General features: G+C 38.2%; 1 protein-coding gene across 2 annotated transcripts in view; it reads right to left on the bottom strand.

Moving 5' to 3' along the window:
• Positions 1-18,705, bottom strand: part of kcnip4a (potassium voltage-gated channel interacting protein 4a) — a 1,148,311-nt gene extending 1,129,606 nt beyond the window's left edge. For both annotated transcript variants that reach the window (XM_073064912.1, XM_073064910.1), the window contains exon 1: positions 18,475-18,705. Coding sequence is in view for 1 of the 2 variants with exons in the window: in XM_073064910.1 (XP_072921011.1) it covers positions 18,475-18,538 (64 nt within the window). In the remaining variant the exon portion in view is untranslated. The remainder of the gene's footprint in view (positions 1-18,474) is intronic.
• Positions 18,706-19,285: the final 580 nt, after the last annotated feature.

Below are 19,285 nucleotides of genomic sequence, written 5' to 3'. Positions count from 1 at the left end.
CAAGCTTTTTTTGGACAAGATATGTATTTGCTCAGGTTGATATAAGCATTGTAACCACATCGGAAGAGTCTGGCAGAGTTTTGGAAGTCTTCAGCACCAAAAGTAGCTGATTTGTCTGATTCCATGGTCTTTCCTACATTCAGTTCACTGGGCTTAGCTAACGACCCACTTCTTGCAACGTTGGGAAGCCATTGTGGTTCATTCCAGTGAAGCATTATTGGCCTGAACTATTAAATTGCTTTCACTTTCCACAGACGTTATCTGAACTGCTGAGCATTTCCAGAATTTTCTGTGTACGTTTTGAGGAAAATTCTCTCAGCATTCTTGAATGAAGACCCTTGCAAATGGATCGGTATTTTCTCTGGCATTCATTCAATAAAGATAGTCATATCCTCAGAGCAACATCTTCTTTAGCTTTTAAATTGCACTCCACCATTCTTGTCTGGATGTGGCAGGACAGCCAGAGGGTGAACTGTTCTTTGGTTGTGAGATAACCACCCCTCCCATCCCGGTTTTGGGGTTTAGCACTTGTGTACCATTTAGCATGTTAATTACATCTAATACTGCTCTCAGCATTTCCTTCTACATTTCTCATTGAACTATAGTTGGTCCTCTGTCTTGTTTCTAAGTGAAAGGTGAATTGGGGGAAAACATCACAGATTATTGGAATACTGCTGCTGCCAAAGACTAACATTGCTTCATCCAATAATGTGAAATAATATAGATGAGGTCCTGAAGGTGCAGACAGGATTTTGTCACTTCACTGGGTTATAGGCTAGTTCTTCAATCAACGCAGCCATTAGCAAGCAGATTAGTAGGGCAAAGATTTCAGAAAATGCTTATGCCTTGTCTGGCTCCAGTTATCACCTGTCCAGCTTTCATTATTTAAAACCAATTTGGTGCTACCAGGTCATTCTTGATATGAAAGTTCACTGTTGAATAATTCAGTGCTTCCACTTCCCTGTGCTTCTTCTAAATCTTGTTCAATTAGCTGAACACCAATTCATCAGTCAAAAAAAAATTGTGGTAATCAGGTGGCATTTTTGCCCCCCTTTGAGCTAATGCCACAAGACTCGGAGGTCCAAAATCAATGCTGGGAATTATTTCCTGACTCTATAGTACTGCTGCCTACCAGAGAAATGGAGCATATTATGAAAGCTTTGTTCACATGATACAACTTTGTGAATAAGATTAGTCTGTGGATCTGCTCTCAGATGTTCACAAAGATTTTCCTCTGACTAGTTGGTGGTTTCTGTAACTTTAATCACTGCACATTAATGTACCAGTTGAAGGACAGAATTTCAAATAGCAAATCAGTAGCTTCAGTCAACATAACCATCATCGCCCTTTAAAATAAATGTAATTTTATTGAAATTAAACTAAATTCCTCAACTGCCTTATGCAAGGTTTGAACTGCTGTCTCTATATTACTGATACAGTAACATAATCATGTGCCATCATTCCCACAATGGTATGGTACTTTAAAAGAATTTTTAAAATATAATTTTTGTGTAAACAATCTTAAATGAATAATAGATTAGGATTCTAATATTAGTTCAACTTTTAAAATATTGCAACTTTGAATAAATTATTTTATAATGTATGTGAATAAATTATTTTTCAAAATGTATTGCTGTTTTACATGCAATTGTAAATAAAATTATATAGGGAAATCTGGTCATATAAATACAGTTTTACATTCAAATCTGTAAGATCCATCTTGATATTGAAATAAGTTCTTCTTAAGGAGGTACATTGACATGACTATAGAGTCAATCTTTGAACAAACAGTCCTTAGATGAGAATGAAGACTCCATTGAAGGTAAATTGCAAATACCAAGAAAGTAGAAAAGAAACAAGAAATTATAATTCATTTGATAAATAAGAAAAACAGGGGAAAAAAAATCACTCAACTTAAATCTTCCAAATTGTATAATGTATTTTTCAACATTCTCTCTGCAAGAAACAATATCATGCATCAGTTCATCATAAAATTTTCTGAATTCATCTCAAATCTAATCAAAGATCAATATATCATTTAGCCCTAATAGCTTTGCCTCTACACCATTGCTTTTAGAGTTACCAATTATTAAAAGAAAATAGCTTTCTGTGAAAGTCAAGTGCAGCTGACATGAAAATGCATTTTTAAGAAGAGCATGAGCTTTGACCATTAAGGCAAATTAAAGAAAAAGTGGTTTTGCTTAAGGTGGTAAATTGTATAGCCAAACAATTGAAACTTTAGATCTAGTTCTACTACCTTTGAAGTCTGTGCGAACACTCTCACAGGGTCTAAAACTATTTGGGCTCCTATTCTCCAGGGCACTAGTCTTAAATCCCTGACAGTGGGCTGATGAGACTTCACCTATTATGACCCAATCCAGATCCAGTCATCGAGCATGAAGTGTACCTATGTGCACAGGCAGTGTCTGCTAAGCATCGGAGAAACTTAATAGAAGAGTCAGGCAGGGGAACCTAATCAGTTATGTCCTTAAGGTGTGAACAACTGCATGCAGCTTCAGGAGTTTGGATTTCATCGCTGTTGTTGGGAATATGGTCACAGTCAATGAGAGTTTGCAGAGGTAAACAGACCTCCCCTCCTATTAACTCTGCAACAAATCCACCGGCTCTTCTTCCAGTGACTTCTGATGTTCCAGAACATGTCTTTAGAGTGTCCGGGAAGTAGCTACATCTGATGGATGTTCAGCTGGTTCCCTGCCGTGGATGCACTGGAACCAGTAGCCCAAGGTGTTACAGCTGCATCTGGATCAAATTCTTCTGAACTGTCAATGGGTTCTTGGCTCAGGTTCCTAGAGATCACAGGTGTACCCATCTGTGTTCTGCAATATATTGTTACTGCTTCTCCAGCTTCCCCCAGATTCTCCACTACCCTGGATGACTGCCATGTCCGCATTTGGACTGACTGCTTCTCTAGCCAGTCCCAGCATCTCACTCAAACTATTGTCCTATCGTCCAATGGTGGTTTATCACCACAGCCTGGTGCAGTTGGTTCTATGCTAGCTTTTGTTGAAAGGTGAGCCACTGATGCACTTGGTGCTCTGTTCAGCCCTTGACTGCTCTCATCAAATGGTAAACATCCATGTTTTTACAAGTTGTTGATCTTCTCAATTTCTACCTTAAATGAGGGTTCGTCTTTCTTTGGGTTTAAACCTGAAGCAGTGGATGCAAGTTCAGGAGGAGGACTGAGTAAAAATTCGGTGTGAAGCATGACAGGAAGTGGTTCCCATCATTGTCTACTGTTTTGATTTCATCCCTTGTTGAATAACCATGTCATATTAGAAGGCTTGCATCAAAGCTCGGTTCTTCAATCACCTTCATAGAGAGACAACCACCACTGCCCAACTCAGCTGCTGCTTCATACACCCTTGTCTCTGCTTAGACCGTTTCATGGCTCCTCCTTGAATGTACTCAGTGTAGCTTCTACACAAGCTTTCTCCATGTCTGTGCATGCTATGTCCATAAAAATGTTCTCCATTTATAAACTAGATTTTTTTTCATAAGCATTTCAACTTTGTGCTTAGCATAGACTGTTCTCATTCTTACTGCTTCAGCTCTGGTGCGGGCCCATGTTGCAGAGATGCTAACTGTGGTTTTGCTTGAGCATGGTGAATAGGTGATCAATCTCTCACATTCTGACTTAACTTCCAGGACTTGGCAATTGACATTGCTGGGGTCAGAAGCTGACATTTTAGTATATAGCATTCAGACACACCCCCAGTCCATGGTGATCCCTTTGAAGACAAGTTATCTTTTCACTCTTCTGTACTCGCTATTCATTGTACTCATTGAGTTAAACACATTCTCAAATATCAATCAAGCCTGAAGCTTTCTTCAGGAGAAAACTTCTGTGAAAATATATTGCTGGGCAAATAAAGAGTGGATGGACATGAATGTCTTTCTACTGTGTGTGACTCAAGTCGAAATCCGCATTAACCTGCACGGGAAATGATGTATATAAAAAAGCTTCTAAACAGGAAGTGATGTTTGTACAAAATTAGCGTCATGCAAAAATGAACACTGCCTCTAGAGGCAGAATATATTCATACAGAATTTGTGTATATGGATAATATTAAAACCTGATAATTTGTGTACCAGCAATGCAGAAAAGTACGAGAGATGCTTCCAGACCAGAAAAGGAATTCATAGCTTTGATTAATGATTCTAAACAAATGTTACTGCTGAAATGATTCATGAGCATCAGCACCAGGGTTAATTACAGTGACCAGCTTTCTGATATGATGGAATAACGTGTCTTTGAGCATTATCCTGAAACATGGAAAAGAATTGCCAACTTAGAATCTTCAGAGTAAGTAGCTGGAAAGGAAAAAAGAAAACTACAAAGCTAAATATTATGGATGCATGTAACTGTCATGCTCAACCCCAAGTATCAGCGACATAGTTATGACTAACAAAGGGTTTCACTAAGGGAATATCAACAGCTAGGTCTATATTTAAAAAAATATATACCCTCACATTGTAGGGTATTATAATGGGTGACAGATGACACATATTGTTCATAATAGAAACTGTTCTACATAATTCACAAACACAGTCATTGAATTGTTGTCTTCACTTTAAGGTACAGTGTCTGACGTAATGACATCAGTGAAAGGCAACTGCTTTTGAGCTTGATCACAATGGAATTACAGGGCTGCGGCTTTTGTTAAGCACATGAGACGACGCTAGCATATTTTTCTCTCAAAAAGTCTACAACATCATTCAATAATGCTTGGCTGAGCTACATGTAAGTTGCTATTGGATCATTAGATCACAGATCAAGCAAAAGCGCAAAGACTGGAAGAAATTGATTTCAATTCATTGGGCAGTTGTACCAACATCAATCTGTTCCATTGGGATAAGCCTTGCTTGAATTGAGGTAGGACCAGTAGAGCTATGTGCAGGTCTTTAAACTAAACAGTCATGCTCATGAAGGTAGGGGTTGGGGAGCAGAGCTGATTCAGGTGAAGGGAAACATAGAGAGAAAGGACTAAGTGAGAAGACTGAGACATGGATGAATGATATCTAGGATATGCCAGGAAAAGGCATCCATTTTACCAATGTTGCAGTAGAAATAAAAAGGCAAAGGCCAAAATTAAAAGTATACAGTTGTAGAGAGATAGAGCATAAGAACAAACCAATCAAGTGCTTCCTCATCAACAAGCACTCATTTTACACTAATCCTACACAAACCATTTTATCATTGCCCAACAATGCCCTGCAGATTTTACCATTCATCTCTATGCTGAAGGTAAATTACTATGTAGAACTAACCTTCCAATCCACATGAATTTGGGATGGGTGAGGAAACTGCAGCATGTGTATTCACAAGAAAAACATGCAAATTCCACATAGTCATTTTCTGATCCATGCACGTTCTTAATGTATTAGGTGATTTGATGGCACAATACAAATATATAGACATAACCATCTATTGCAGTAGTATTGTTTCATAGTAACTAAGGTTAGGAAAGGTGTATTCTGAGATATTTTGCATTTTTAAAGAGTAGATGGAATGGAAAAGGACATAGGTAACTTTGTAATTATAGATTAGATTAGTCAAGTAGTAATCTTGGCGCCGAAGGTCAAAATGTAGAACCATTTTAGGTGAAGATGAGAAATGTGATAGTGATAGAATTCACCAGTGGGAATTCGGTAAAGGCCCCCAGAATTGTAGCTATAAAGTTAAAAGTTATTGAGGATATGTAATAAATTTCAATTATTGTGGGCAACATCAACTTAGACAAATTACATAGATGGTAAAGAACAAAATTGTATGGTACTTGATCTGTTTCTGAAAACAACGTACTATAGAAGCAACTAACAGATCAAGTAACTTTAAACTCCAGTCATGTGCCTTGAGACAGAATTAAGGTTCACATGGCACTGCAGTGGAGGAGTGATCATGACATGGGAAGCTCTGCACTCTGAAATTCTTAATTTTAAATAAAGGCAATTACAAAAACAATATGAAGGCTATGTTGGCTGAAATCAACTGGAATAGATAATAGAGTGCAGAAAATTCTGTAATTCTCAACAAAGATATATTCTCATGAAAATCCAACAAAAAGGTTGATCCATCTGTAGTTGAGAACCAAGTTGACAGTATAATATTGAAAGTCTAGTAGTGCGTGAGAGGCGGGAAGAATTTCGAAAAAAGATTATTAAAAATAAAATAAGGAGGGGCAAAAGAAACCAAATCTACCAAGGTCATAGTAACAATAAAGGGAAAAATGACAAGTATGGAGTCATGGGAAGATAGCACATAGGAACAGGCTTGTGTAATAAACCATATGATCATCAACCTCCTACAGATTCTATTTGTCACGTATACATCAAAACATACAGCAAACTACATCATTCGCGTCAAATCGAGTCAGTGAGGATTGTACTGGGCAGGCCACACGTGTTGGCACACATCCAGTGCAAGCCCACAGCTTACAAACCCTAACCATCCATCTTTAGAATACTGGAAGAAATTCAACATCCTCCCATTAGTCCTGTAGATTAACCCCAATCCAGCAGTAAGCTTGAGGTGTAGTGAGAAGAAACAAAGTGTCAGGACAATGATTCAGACTTACAAAGATCAACAACACTTTTCACTGAGATTCAAACTGCAGTAGAGTCTGTGAGGATTATAATTTTAGTATGCATGCCATCATATAGCAAATGTAAGGTGAAGATAAATTGCTGCAAAGATATGATCTGAAGGAAAGTGTTCTATAATCAATTGCTGTTGAGGCCTCAGCAAAGTAAAAAGGCCATATATCATAGCCACTCACTGCATTCCTCATGCTGTTGCTGTACAGTAGCAAACATCACATCCACACTACTCTTAGGTGAGTGAAATTCATACTGCACTTCATAAAACAGCCCTTCAGCATCTTTTTCATAGCAGAAAATAGGGAAACCCTTGTGTTATCACAATCAGATTTGTCTCCGTTATACAAGCTAGTTTGGTATATCCCCCTCTTCCCAGGTATGGACCATGACTGATGGTCCTCACTGCTGACGTTTTGAGTTTCAGCAGGAACACTGTCTGCTCAAACGACTGCATTTTTATTTGGCATTTGGATATTCCACTTTTCAGCAAAGTCAGCAAGGCAGGACTGATCCAGTTGATTTGGGATGAAGTTAAGTGTGCGCGCATCAAAGAAAGTTGGAGGGATATTCAAAGTGTTTCTTTGTTTCTTTCAGTAGTTCTGATTTGGTCTCTGATTTCTTGATCAGTTCTTGGATCTTCAGTCGGATAGGGGCTTAGGTATAGTTGCTGCGCATGTTGTGGCTTCAGAACAATGCTGGGCTTCTTGTACTTTTCACTCAGTATCTGTTCCTTCGGTCATGGATGCTGGGCTAAACTTTGACCTTTAGCATCTGTAGAGCCATTCCTTTACCCACGTGGCATGATGGACCTTACAATCAAGGAACGTGATGCCGTTGATCATCTCCCCCATCTCATGATCCTTCTCTTTTATTTTTGTGGCAAAGTCATGCATCTCTTCAAAAGGGATTAATTAAGGTGGATTTCAGCTAGTCTACATACAACAGGCACTCTATGGCTCCAAACACCAAGGATAGATAGATAGATAGATAGATAGATACTTTATTCATCCCCATGGGGAAATTCAACTTTTTTTCCAATGTCCCATACACTTGTTGTAGCAAAACTAATTACATACAATACTTAACTCTGTAAAAAATATGATATGCATCTAAATCACTATCTCAAAAAGCATTAATAATAGCTTTTAAAAAGTTCTTAAGTCCTGGCGGTAGAATTGTAAAGCCTAATGGCATTGGGGAGTATTGACCTCTTCATCCTGTCTGAGGAGCATTGCATCGATAGTAACCTGTCGCTGAAACTGCTTCTCTGTCTCTGGATGGTGCTATGTAGAGGATGTTCAGGGTTTTCCATAATTGACCGTAGCCTACTCAGCGCCCTTCGCTCAGCTACCGATGTTAAACTCTCCAGTACTTTGCCCACGACAGAGCCCGCCTTCCTTACCAGCTTATTAAGATGTGAGGCGTCCCTCTTCTTAATGCTTCCTCCCCAACACGCCACCACAAAGAAGAGTTAATGGTTGTCTATGAGACAACATCAACAAAAAGTTATCTTTGCTGACACCATGATAGCAACAACACTGATTATCTTGTTGCAACATTTCTTCTGATACTCATGCTTTGAGGTCAGGCTGAAGAGACAAAGCTGACAAATTCTCTGGACCGCTAACCTGTAGCAAACAGTTACTTAAAAAGATACTGACCACAGAAAGAGTGGATGCACAAGTTGTATTCTTCCAGAGTTGCCTTAATCTGGAAGGTTACAGTAGTTTGGAAGTCACGAATCAATCGATATTAGTGATATGTGGGGGGGGGGCAGGGGTGAAAGAGACAGGAAGCAAATATAGACAATTAGGAAGCAATAAGCCACAGTCAGACGGATTATAATTCAAAAATCATTAATACAAGCATGAATAGGCCTTCAAACTATTCCAACTTTAAAAGGAAATACAAGGACAACTACATAAACGTCTACCTGTTAAAGGTGGTTACCAGCTCACAGCAAATAGTCACTTAGAGACATGCTTCACAGAATTACAGTCGATCATAAAACATTCTCATATGCGTTAGCTAAACTAAACAGCTACACAAAATTGAACTATATTGAAACTCCAACATAGAAGAGAAATGAAATATCTACTGATACTGAAAAGCAATAGATTTACACATTAGACATACTGAAAGCCCATAATATTTAGCAGCATTGCAACATAGAAAAAGGGGATCTTGTATTTCCAATTTTATTGTTTGGGATAGGCTCATATTGTAGTTCAAAAGAATGAAGGGTAATGTTACTGAAATAAATTCTGAGGAGAACTGATAAGTTAGATATTCTTTCCTCAAATGGGAATCCAGAACAAAGGAGATGACTGTTTATAGTGTAGATAAGAAGATTTTCCTGGCAGATTAAGTTTGTTGTACTATACAAGAAATCTTACTGCCACTTGGAAACCATTTTAAACTATTCAGCTCCTTATTTATTTGTTGAGATACAGTGCAGAATAGACCTTTCCAGCCCTTCGAGCTGTGCCACCCAGCAAAGTCCTGATTTAATTTTAGCCTAACACAGGATAATTTACAATGTCCAATTAACCTACTAATCAGTACATCTTTGGACTGTGGGAGGAAACTGGAGCACCTAAAGGAAATCCACACAGTCACAGGGAGAACGTACAAACTCCTTACATGCAGTGGTGGGAATTGAACATGGTACCGTAAAGCATTGTGCTAACCATTATGTTATCGTGCCATTTCAAAGTATGAATTTAGTAAGCATATGAATACTATTAAAATATTGATTACCAAAGCATTATATGACAGTAATATCAAACCAGAGAATAAAACCCAAAAGTTTACCCATCATTGTATCGATAGCCAGGTTCAAAAATAATTAAAGAATGATTGTGCATTGTCTTTCTTCAGTACATGAAATGACTGTTACTCCAGATCTGATGCAATATTTAAAAAACACACAATAAACATATAAAACAGAATAAATATAAAAGCAATCTTACAAAACACAATGTACAAGTAACTTGAGAGTGGCCGTATGTACACAAGATTAGCTTACAAAATTTTGAAAGGGATAGATAAGATAGAAGTAGGAAAGTTGTTTCCATTGGTAGGTGAAACTGGAACTAGGGGACATTGCCTCAAGATTCAGGGGAGAAGATTTAGGACAGAGATGAGGAGAAACTGTTTTTCCCAGACAGTGGTGAATCTGTGGAATTCTCTGCCCAGGGAAGCAGTTGAGGCTTCCTCACTAAATATATTTAAGATACAGTTAGAAAGGCTTTTATGTAGTAAGGGAATTAAGGGTTATGGGGGAAAAGGCAGGTAGATGGAGCTGACTTTACAGACAGATCAGCCATGATCTTATTGAATGGCGGAGCAGGTTCGATGGGCCAGATGGCCGACTCCTGCTCCTATTTCTTACGTTCTTGTGGTTTTTTTTAATATATAGACTGATAGTATGTACATAAAGTGACATTAGGTGCAGGAGTATTTGAATATAACAGGAAATGATAAAGTGAAAAAGTGACTCTTGGCAAGAGGAACTCTTTTAGGTAGCAGTAGGGCATATGAAACCAGTAGGGCAGGAACTGTTAGAAAGTGGCAGCGCAAGGCGGAATGAATTGGAAGAGAAGTGCCTGATGTGGATGTAGTGGTGATGCAGGGTGGTTAATGGATGGTTAATGGGTGGAAGTGTTGATCAACATGATGGATTGGAAGAAGTAACTGTTTTGAGTCTGATAGTCCAGGCATGGATGCTACACAACCTCCATCCTGATGGAGTGGGATAAAGAGTCCATAAGCAGGGTGGGTAGGATCCTTCATGATTTTGCCTGCCTTTTCTCCCCCAGCACCTTTCTGTAAATATGTCCTTAATGATGAGTAGTCTGGTGCTAGTGAATCATTTAACGGTTTCAACTCCCCTTTGTGGAGCCCTCCTGTCTGCTGCAGGGCAAATTGCATAGCCCACAATGATTTACTTATTTTATTTGGTGGCATGGTATGGAATAGACCCTTCTGACCTAATGAGCCTCACCGCTCGGCAACTCACCTATTTAACCCCAGCCTAATCACGCGACAAATTACAATGACCAATTAACCTTCTAATTATACATCTATGGCTGTGCAGGAAACTCACCCAGTCACCCAATGTACAAACTCCTTACAGTCGGCTCCAGAATTGAACTCTGAACTCCGGCGCCCTGATCTGTAATAGTGTCGCACTAACCATGTTGGGATGCTTTCAGCTGCGCATCTGTAGAGTTTCGTGAGTATTGGTGTGCATAGTCCAGCTCTCTTCAACTTCCTCAGGAAGTAGAGGCATTGGTGAGCTTTCTTGACTGTGGAGGATGAGTCCAAGGAATTTGAAACTGCTGTGCTGCCAATGTGAAGAGTGGTGTGAATGGTGCAGGTTTTCCTGAAGTTGATAACCACCTTCTCTGACCTGATGACATTGTGGAAGAGATTAATCACCTAGCACCAGGTCTCGAGCTCTTCCACCTCCTCTCTCTAGGCTGTCCCTCAGTTTGCTGTTGCTGATGAGCCCCACCACTGTTGTGTCATCGGCCAACTTGACAATGTGATTGCTTGGGTGCTTGGCTGTGTACCTGTTACCTCTCTTAATATTAGGTATACTAGATAAAAAGATAAGAAAATATAAATGCAAGGAAACAATGGGAACAAATTGTTCCCACTGACATTCGTTGCTCTTTTGGCCAGGTTACATTTTGGGAACTTCTGCTAAAGTTCTAGGTTTAGAACCTTATTGTGCACTTACACAGGGATAAAGTTCACCATAAGTTTTCAGACCCTTCCCCAATATCTAATGAAACTTACAACTGTGTAATACATTGTATGAACTTGGCTTCCATAAGTCAAACATGACTACTTCTGATAACCATCTGTCAGAACCAAGCTAAATCCAGCAAATGTTATATTAAAGTTCCAATAATTACCAGGAAAGATTTTTTCCTGTGGTACATGGTGTTTCTAAAATAGTGAAATTGAGCACCAACAGTGCCTGATTCAGTGTATCAAGCAGGGTGTCTAAAGGCTACTACCCAATAGATGCAGGGAGATAGATTCAAAGCTATAACAAAATGCATCCAAAGAGTATTTGATAATTTGTGAGTAGTATTGTTTTCACCTTGTTAACAACCTTACTTCTGCAAATGAGGATGACAAAATGAATTTCAAAAGAGATATGCAAAAGGGAGCACCGCTTTGATTATGAATACATGCAACCAAAAATATAGTCCAGAAAGAATCATAAGCAACAGTATTCTAATGACTCTCATTATACAGCAGCAGACTTAGAAACAATCCTCTTATCCAGCTAATTCCTTGGTGGAAGGTAAGTCATGCGATCAATTGATATGAAAACAAGAGTTGGCACATCTTTTCTTGGCATGGCATCTGTGGACAATGGGACACATACCAATTTCTGTGGCAGTGTTCAGCAATCCTAAGAACCTAGGAAGGAAACAGCTAATTTTCTGACTAAATTTTGCATAACTTGGCAATGGGCTTATGAAACAAATATTGGGCACATAATTAGCATTTTTAAAACAGACAAATACTGATGTTAGATTCTATGTTCTATCTAGCAATTTAAAATGTAACAACAAAAGATCAAGCACACCAAATTCCTTACTGATCCCTGTTCATCAACATTTCTTTAATGAATTCTTGGAGACACCTAAGTCTGTAGATGTTGGAATCTGATGCAAAATACCAGCTGCTGAAAGAACTCAGCAGGTCAGCATCTGGTTAACATTTTTTGTCTGAGCTCTGTATCAGGATTAATTCTTGCCTATTTTTCCATACCAGAAATATATTTTGATTCTAACATAGGACCTGGATTTGACATTCAGGATTTACAAATCATGTCACATCTCACTCAACCTTGAAGAATATGTTCAGACAAACATGGTCTCATGCTTCTCTGAACTTCAACTTCCAAAATTAAAAAAAAAATCTCTGGACTTCGAATGTTGATAACCTTTTAATTTTGGCTGTAATGTATTCATAAATAAGTAAGTGACAGTACTGTCAATGCAAAAAGTAGAATGAAAAAGTTTTGTTACACATTTGTATTCCTCCAAAGTTAGATGACAGTAAAATGCACAAAGCATGTGAAATTGAGGTATTTAGACCTATTAATTAATTTATTTAGAATTTTCCATTTTACATTCCTGGACATTAATATATCAGTTGACCCGTTCTGGGCCCCAGTACATAAATGGAAGCACAAGCAAGGTGTACCAATGTCTTTAGTTTCTTTATAGGTTTAAAAAATTCATCTTGTCACAAACACTAAAGAATTTCTGTGGTGTACTTTTGACTTGTTGCATCATGGTCTGATACAGCAGTTTGAATGTGCAGGAATGCAAAAAGCTACAGAAGGCATTGAATAATTTGGACAGCAGGCACTGCCTCAAGAAGATGAAGTTCATTGTCAACGATCCATACAAACTGGGGCATGCCATCTTCTCACAGCTAGCATTGGGCAGGTGGTACAAAAACCTTATGTCCAACATCACCAGGTGCAAGAACCCCTAATTCCCTTCAACCATTTAGTTCTTAAAACAACTACAAAAACCTAATCACTACTGTTTAGAAATATTATGATCCCTTTGCACTACAGTGGGCTTTTCATTCTTTGAGTTCTTTCTTGTAAAAATTGTGTGTATGCTTAATTTATGTTTTCCTTGTGAATTCTGCTTATATGATGCTACATGCCTGTGACATTGCTGCAAATAAGTATTTCATTAAAGTCAAGTTTATTGCATAGCATAATAAACTCGACTGCCTTTGACTTCACAAATTATTTCACCTCTTAACCTGTAGGAAGGAGTAAGCCTTCAACCAGTTAGTATTCTTAGTATTCTTACCAAGCCAGAAACAATTCAAGCAACTGCAGATCACCCACAGCAGGTGCAGACAATAGCATATATGAAATTGAAAACTCAAACAAGTACTTCTTCTTTCTGTCAGCACTAAAAACATAAGTGAACATGCATTTGATGCTTCCAGTTTTTTTCTCCCTTAGACTGATACTGTAGTCTGGTATTTGCTGACACGTGCAGAAGAATCACATTCTGATTATATAACTCTGAGCTCTGAATGTTGGATTGACATCCAGAAGTATTTATAATTAATGGAAAACCTCCCCTCCCCACCTTTTATTGTATATGACAGCTTGGGTTCTTCAACAATTGTTTTTATCTGGATGGTGACCACAGATAACCACTTCAAAAGCATTTCCTTATTAAATCATTTAAGTAATTAAATTAGAATAGAACACATCAGTCCTCTAAACAGAGTATAAATGTTTAATTTCTCAGTTAATTTAACTGAATATTCAAACAAAATTTTAGCATTATAGCAATTTGGAGAAAAAAAAATCTCTTTGCCAACTCATTGAAAGTTGTATCTAACTTAACCTACAGCCAGATGATTGTTTGAATATTAGTAATACTGTTTTTGCTTCCACCACCATTTTAAATTGTACATTTTTCGCAGAAACAATTACTTGGAAAAGATGCTCTGGTATGATTTTTTTTTTAATAACCATAGACTTGTATTCTCTGGTTACAGAAAGTTCAGCAAGTAAAAACTGAGTTATCTTTTTTGACACAATCAAAATAAATACTCATGAGCACATACAAGGGTCTCTCCTAATTCTTCTTACACTGAGGAAACTATATTAAACTTTATATCATTATTGAAGTTGCTGTACTAACCAGCCCTTGCGAAAGGCATTTTAAAAACAGAACATATAGACAGAATAGCAACGGACAAGTCATTTGGCCCATGATGTTATGCTAATCTTAATACCAATTTATTCTGTGTCCTCTTCTTGTTTATCTTCTATATCCCACCATTTCCTTCATAATCCATCTCAAAACCTCTTAAACTTCACGAAGCTGCCTGATTCCATTGCTACCCCCAGTAACTCATTCCAGACGCTTAACACTCTCTGCGTTTAAAATAAAAAAGACCTTGCCTCTCACATCACTTTTATGCTTCCAGTCCCCCAGCTTTAATAGCATGTCATGGTGTTTAACATTTCAATCCTGGGGAACAGATACTGACTATCTACCCTAGCTATACCTCTCAACTCTCAATCTCTATCAGGTCTCTTTTTAGCCTCTGGCATTTTAAGGAGAACAGACAAAGTTTATCTAACTTGACCTTATAGCTCATATCCTCTGACCTAGGTAGCATCCTCGTAAACTTTTTCTGCACTCTTTCCACAGTCTCCACATCCTTTCTATCATGGACAACCAGAACTGCAGTTCTCCAAGTGCAGTCTGACTTAAGTTTTATATAGGTCCAGCATGACTTCCTTCCACTTATACTCAACACCACTACCAAGCATACAATACACCTCTTTACCATACCATCCACATGCATAGCCATGTGGATATGCATGTACTTGGCCCCCAAAATCCCTCTGCACCTCAGTGCTATTAAGGGGTCTATCAACAGCTTCAATTTGACCTCCCAAAGTACAACACCTTACACTTGCCCAAATTAAACTCTGTCTGCCACTTTTCTGCCCATGATTGAGCTGTATCTTGATGTGTTCTTTGATAGTCATTTACAATGTGCACAACTCATCATTCTTGATGTCATCCATAAACTTGTTAATACACCTATCCACATTTCATTCAAATCATTGATACACTTCACAAATGGAGGTCCCAGCACCAATCTCTGTGGAACACCACTGATCATAGACATCTAGCCAGAATAACAGCTTTCCATTCCCATTCTCTGTCTTCTATAGGCAAGCTAGTTCCAAATCCAAACTTTCAATTTACCCTGGATCCCATGACTGAGAAAGTAATACAGATACACAGATGGACAGATTGAATTCATAAAATGTCCTTCTTTTTCTGTTCATAACAAACTTCAAAACAATGTTCACTTTTTTAGCTTTGTAATCTATTTTTCTCATTATTCAATTAAAAAAAATATGGAAATACATCATAATATTGCTAATCTGCATCAAAATATAGTATGGATGTTAACATGAAACAGAAAGTGTAACTTATCTTTTCTGCTGTCATTTAATCAATACCTAATGAAAATATATGAAATATTTACTGTTAGAACTGAAACTCAAGGAAATAAATGATCATAATCAGAAATCTATAGTATTAAATACTATTGCTATATTTGCTAGATTTTTTTTTACTAACACAAGATTAAAGCTTTCATAGAGAAAGTGAAGGAAGTGGTTTCTGAGCTGCAACACAGCACTTCAGGACATCTTTGGAATACTGAAATGGATATAAATTATAGATTAGTCAAAACTATCTTGTCAAGTTACTTAAGCTACAAGCCAAATTCTCAAATGTTGCTGCAGCGTATTTACTTTTTTTAAAAAAAGAAACATCGAATGGCAAAATTGTAGCCAGAGAACAATATAGGAGGATTGAGTTAAGTTGAGGTGAACTGCTTTAAAGCAATACAGATATATAAGTAGTCTATTTGCATGTCTTTAAATACATTGTAGTCAGTAATGTGTGACTGTCTTAGCTACTGAAAAGCTTTTTCAATTCTGTGACACCACTATTAGGCAACAGAAGATACCAATCTCACAGCACCTACCAACAACTAGGAGTACTGTCATCATCAATGAAATTCACTGGTTGTTTTCCTGACCAAAGGATACCATATGGTATCACACAGATGGAAGGGAACCAGAAAGCAGCTGGAGCACAAATGCAACATGGTAATACTAATTATAACCTTGTATGCTATAGAAGCAGAGAGAGATTTCACTGGAATAAAACACAAGAATAAAGTGCAAAACTGGACAAAAGAAAAATTTGAATTTTTTTAAATGTAATAATAATTCAAAGTCAATAAATACAAAATAGCATGAAGCTCCAAGGGTAGTACTTATACTTCACCATTTTAACAGAAAATAATCTTCAACTTATTTAAATCAATTCCAAGTGATAGAATCATGTAGCTTTGATATTTCAGCTCTCAAGAACTAAGATTTTATCAGAACCAATGAAAAAAAGCTGTCAGTTATGGCATATCAGCAATATTGCTCCCTTAATATTTCAGATCTTACAAGCTGATTTAATCAAAGAAATTCCTCAATGCACAAGCACAGTCCACACCTTGACAGGGACATTCAGGAGACATTCAAGATTAAGGAAAGACATTCTTTTGCCTTGAATATCCCCAACTTATTCTTTAAGCTGATATAAAATATTTGTGCCAAATTATATTATCTATTATCTAAATGAGGGTTTATCAAGTATAACATTTTCTTCTTTTCAATGAATATTTTTAAAGGAAGTCGTTCAGAATCATGCTAAAGGGTCAGACAAGTTTTCTCACAACATGCTTTGCATGGGCATCTGCTGTTCTACCAAACCTGGGAATGAATCAATCCTGGTCAATTCAATGCTACTGTATTTGACCAGTTGTGTATTTACTACTGCACAACAACATAAAGAATATCATTAAAACTCACAAAAATAGATCAGTGTGAAGAGCTAAGGCAGGGGCTGTAACACAATCATTAAGGCAAATATACAGCTGCATTATTCCTTCACATGATTATGCTGAGGAAGATTTAAAACGAAATCTCTTAAACTCCCTTAAACTCACTGATTCTGCAAGTTTGATGACTTGAATTAAAGAAACAGGTTAACAAACTTGTGCTTTGCCTGATCCAGTTACAGAAAATCCTTAATTCAATAAATGGACAATAAACTCTCTAATATTTAAACAGAATGCATACTACAGAAAAAAACAAGATGCTTTATGATCATACAACTATATATCCCGAGTCCTGGTATTTACACTATTGCTTAAGTAAAGTGTACAATTCATACCAAGGGTGGGCTGAGAATGATCGCTAATGATGCCTGAAAGGGAAAGATAACCAGTACTGAATACCTCAATAAATGGAAGGCTAGGTTAACTTTACTCATGAGTATTCTGGATCATGTTCTGGAGTAATCTGAAACACAGCAGTCAAATATCTTGGAGAGTGAAAACCTTTTCTTTTCTCAGTAATACATTCATACAAAACACAAACACTATGCTTTGGGTTATGTTAACTTCTTACAGGTATACAGTAGTTCTTAATTAGTTAACTCCTTTTTCAATCAAGAAACCCTAGAAGAGGGAGGATGGCTTTCAATTTAGCTTTAAAGCCGATGAGACAACCTTTGGATTTCATATGTGAAATGTGCTGTCATTCATCTTTCGTTAGCACTACACCTCGCACGTAAAACAATATTCATTATTTAAGACTTCGCGTCGCACGGTGAAAGTTGGTGTCTTCCGCCCAGGGAATTGATACGGAAGCTATAGTCCCGGCAAAATCTTCTCAGTTCACACATTTAATTATTTCAAACAGGAAATATTAAGGAAACTAAACCTTGTTCAAGGCACATGTACATTTCAAACGATCGAAACAAATGGATGTCACAAGTAATTTCAAGCCCAAAACAACCGAAGGCAACTAGAATTAGTCAAAGCCCACAGAGCAGAGGAGCAACGACAAAGCCGGCATGGACATTTTACATTTTGATTCTGGAGAAAGTTCAATACAAGGTTCAAATGAGGTTTGACACTCCTATCTAAAACACTCTCCGGATTAACAAGGCATAATCGAGATATCTCAAAATCCCTCTTTAAACCTGCTGCGTTTATTTAACTGGAAAGGCAAAAGTACGTGAAGTCCCATCAATGGAATGGTTTGCTTGTCAACAGTAAACATACATGCTCGGCAGCTCTCTCACCCCAATTCCTTAATCAATGTCATGCAGAGGCAAACATCACGGAGGGGGAAGAGAGACAGACAGAGGGGGTCAGTGCCCCAGTTGTGACAACATGCTCTCCTACCGCCACCGCCACTCGAGCCGCCTTCCAGTTTTGCCGAAACGCTTTCCACTCTCTTGACGTCCATGATATTTTACTAATTCTGGTTTACTCGCTGCCCGGTTCCCGAAGGGGTTGAGAAGACGAAGACACCAGGCAAAAAGGGGGTGTGGAGGGGGAGGAAATAAAGCGAAATTGTATGGGAGGAACGAACTCCAGCGAGGAGTTGCGCGAACGGCGCCAATGGCAACACCTGTTCACGGGCACGGCGAAGCGGCGTGCGCTGGGTCAACGACGGCGCGAGCCCGGGGCGGCGCGTGCCCGAGCGACCGCCCTGCTCCCAGCTTCGAGTTGTGCAAACCGGACTCTCTCACACCCCGGGACACAAGCACAACTAACACTGACTTATCCCTCGGCTTTCTGCCGGGTGAGTAATGATTCTTTCCTGTGATCCAGCGCATCAATCTGTGTAGCAGAGCCGAGTTGTCCTTACAGATGAGTCCCAAACTTCAAGTTAATTAAATTCACACCTATCCCGGTTGGCTTTCCCAAAATATAATTGACAGCGCAACTTTTGATTGTTCCGAGGACAGTGTATGGTATCGGGGCGAAAGCGGTTTGGTTTTTCTTCACTGTTTATGATTATCTATCTCCTGGATAAAGTAGGGATCTTGGGCACGTTTTGCTATATACCCCACCCTTGAATCCATTGGTTTGCTTGTTTATTTTTAATTCCTGAAATTGTTTTCGTGCGCTTCAAGCTATTCGTTACCACTCACTGACATGCAAACATCAGTTTTGGCTTCAGCTTAATAAACCATTCATTTCCGGTTAT

The sequence above is a fragment of the Hemitrygon akajei genome, chromosome 13, assembly GCF_048418815.1.
Source record: "Hemitrygon akajei chromosome 13, sHemAka1.3, whole genome shotgun sequence".
Lineage (NCBI taxonomy): Eukaryota > Metazoa > Chordata > Chondrichthyes > Myliobatiformes > Dasyatidae > Hemitrygon > Hemitrygon akajei.
The sequence above is the reverse complement of the archived record's forward strand: the minus strand, read 5'-3'. Positions and strand labels throughout refer to the sequence as shown.